The sequence below is a fragment of the Chinchilla lanigera genome, unplaced genomic scaffold (genome assembly GCF_000276665.1).
Source record: "Chinchilla lanigera isolate Chin_1 unplaced genomic scaffold, ChiLan1.0 scaffold00036, whole genome shotgun sequence".
Lineage (NCBI taxonomy): Eukaryota > Metazoa > Chordata > Mammalia > Rodentia > Chinchillidae > Chinchilla > Chinchilla lanigera.
The window spans coordinates 8,404,933-8,408,144 of NW_004955437.1; the positions used below are offsets into that span (position 1 = coordinate 8,404,933).

Genomic DNA, 3,212 nt, shown 5'->3' on the forward strand with positions numbered 1-3,212 from the left:
TTCTTACACTTTTTTTTTTTTTTTTTTTTTTTGATTTTGAGGACTGAACCCAGGACTTTCATTGAGCTACGTCCCCAGCTTTTCTTGTTACTGGTTTTTTTTTTTAAATTTTGAGACAAGGTCTTGCTAAGTCACTGAGTTGCCTAGGCTGGGCTCTGACTTGTGATCTCCTAACTCAGCCTTCCAGAGCGCTGGGATCGCATCTCCCATGTCTGGCTACTTTTTTTTTGTTGTTGCTGGCTACTTCGCCTAATAATTTTTAAGCAATAAAAACTATTAGGCATCTTCACAACTTCATTTATTAAGAACAGGAATAAGCACACTTCTCTTGAAGCTTTCGTACATCTTTTCAAGCATATGTACTGCTTGGCTTGGGTAATTAGCTATAAATGAACTAAAATACAGCACAGACTGGAATTTATACCCATCGTGGATCATGCCACCTGCCAGGGCGACCCGACCCAGGGCTACATCCTTTCTCCTGAGTGTCCCCTGGTGGAACAAAACTTTTGTCTTGGTGAAGTTCAACAGTACTACTGTATATTCAATGTATGTAGCTTGTTATTGACCTGTTTTTCCTTTAAGCTTTCCTGAGACTTGAAAGTGTAACTTGAGAATGTGAAGTATGATAGATACGTAAAGATACAACGAAGATGAAAGTAACAGGTTAAAGGCTGGGGATTTAGCTCAGCAGCACAGCGCCTGCCTGGCAAGCGCAAGGTCGTGAGTTCGATTCCCAGTACTGGAAAAAAAACCAACAACAACAAAAAAAGAAAGTAACAGGTTAGCACAAATGAAGCTTAATTAAAATAACTGCTAGTCACCTAAGTGTTTTAAGCCTTTTTGGTTGTTGTTGTCTTTTTGAGGGTCTCGCTATGCTGTTCAGGCTGGCCTTGAGCTGGGTTGGCCTCAAACACACAATGATCCTCCTGCTTCAGCCTCTGAGTGCTGGTATTACAGGCTTGTGCCACTATGCCCGGTACTAAGCCTGTTCTTAGTTTACTGTCTTCTTCCTTTTTTTTATACCTGTTGTGATAAAGTTTTCATATTCTGCCTTGCCGCTTGATGGATAAAACAAAAGAAGGAAATCAGGCACAATACAAGGTACTATGACGTGTGTGTAGACTCTCCCCCATCTATGCAGTGACCCCACGAGCCAGTTGGTGGGGGCAGCACAAGTGTAAGGAATATGACACCTACCAGTCCTAGTCCTTCGATAGGTGTGATTTTAATAGATGTGCAAAGTGTTATTACATCCACAAGTCTATCTTGAGAAATTCTTAATTTTTTTCCCTTCCCCTTTCAATTTTTTGAGGGTTGTGTGTATATGTATGGGAGGTTTGTCTGGATAAGTTTGTCTTAGTTAAAAATTTCAACTTCAGCCGGGTGTGGTGTCACTTGCCTGTAATCCCAGCACTTGGGAGGCTGAGGCAGGAGGATTGCTGTGAGTTTGAGACCAGTCTGGGCTGCAAAGTGAGCTCAAGGCCAGCCTAGACTGCATAGCGAGACCCTGTCTCAAAAAGACAAAAAAAAAAAAAAAAAAAAATTCAACTTTATTTGATTTTCCTTAGGAACAGTGGTTCTCAAACTGTGGTCTGAGATCTCTGGAGGGTCTCTGAGACACTTTTGGTGGCTTGAGGAACTAAAAATACTTTCCATAGTAACACCATTACAAGAAATCTTTCCACTTTTATTCTTTCTCCAGTGTAAAGTTCTTCCTAAGCCACATGAAGTATGATACAGCAAAAGACTAAATGCAGAAACAGATATGAGAATCCAGCTATCTTCTACTAGGCCAGATATTAAAGAGATTGCAAAAATGTAAACCACTGCTACTCCTTGCTAAATTAGCTTTTGTTTTTAAAAAATGTAGTTATTTTTTCATAAAATGCTAATCACGTAACTGCGTAACAAAGTTATTAGTGCTTGTTTGTTTTGTTTTCAGTCAGGGTCTCTCTATGTAGCCCAGGCTGGCCTCGAACTCATGGAGATCCTCCTGCCTCAGCCTCTTGAGTGCTGGGATTACAGGCTTGCGCCACGACGCCCGGCTTTAAACGAACTACTTTTACGATTCTCTGTTTTGTTTCTCAGAAAGCTAAACATAAGACCCTCGTTTCATCTCCGAGTTCCGGGAGCCCCGGGGATGCCGGGTCCGTTCTGCGGGAAGAGCCTGAGACGTGGGGACAGTTCAGACCCCGGCTTTCGCGAGATTCCAGTCTTCTCTGAGCCTCGGGGTTTTTGGTTTTGTTTTGCAAACGTGAAAAGACGGACTTGGGAATTTATGATGTTACATGATCGTGCTCACTATTCTTCCCAGCTCTGATCTCAATTCTTGTTCCCGCCTTCATCCCGACTTGTGCATTCTCGTTTAATCCAACGAGAGAATTAGAGATAAAACTAGCCCTTTTCGTCCTGCAAACAGTCTAAGGTGAGCGATAAATATCAGGAAGACTCCTGATGGGCGGAACAGTGGTGGCACGAGACCTAGTCACAACTGTGCCGGTCCGTCCGCTCCTTACCTGCCAGAGGTTTCCCCTGACAGCCCCAAGCACCGTCCGCGCCGCCATCTTGAATCCCAGCCTACCCGGATCGCTTCCGGGTCACAGTGACTTCATTGACCATAGAGTTCGACGAAAGAGAGAGTGTATGCTTGTTTTCCGGCCCAGGAACAACCATAGAGATGTGATGCCTCGCTTTTTATGGGAGTGGAACCCGGCCTGGGCAAAATTGCTTCAGCTGGTAGTTAATAGTTACCAAGTCCTTTGTTTTCTCCCACAAAACGTAATGTTTTATTTTTATCTACAAAGCCATACGTGGCTTGGCGTGCCGAGCTTGGTGGCGCACGCCTGTAATCCCAGCACTCGGGAGGCTGAGGCAGGAGGATTGTTTTGAGTTTGAGACCAGCCTGGGCTACAAAGTGAGCTCAAGGCCTGTCTGAACTGAATAGCGAGACCCTGTCTCAAAAAGACAAAAACAAACAGAAAAATGTATGAGTGGAAAAAATAATATTGCATCCAAATCTTAACTCTTTCCCTCCTGAGTCCTCTTCTAGTGATGTTAAACTTACTTTCCTTCCCCACATTGATGGAGTCCTTGTGTTCCAGCTAACTTGTACACCACCGTCCTACTGATCTTAAATAGTTCCTTGTGTTACTCCAGTATTTGAGAGTCTACAATAACTGCCTTCACCTACTATGACAACCCCAAAGGAT

General features: G+C 43.5%; 1 protein-coding gene across 2 annotated transcripts in view; it reads right to left on the reverse strand.

The window, feature by feature from the left end:
• Positions 1–2,593, reverse strand: part of Mrps10 (mitochondrial ribosomal protein S10) — an 8,293-nt gene extending 5,700 nt beyond the window's left edge. For both annotated transcript variants that reach the window (XM_013516788.1, XM_005389719.2), the window contains exon 1: positions 2,520–2,593. In XM_013516788.1, coding sequence (XP_013372242.1) covers positions 2,520–2,567 — 48 coding nt within the window. In that variant the 5' untranslated portion in view covers positions 2,568–2,593. The remainder of the gene's footprint in view (positions 1–2,519) is intronic.
• Positions 2,594–3,212: the final 619 nt, after the last annotated feature.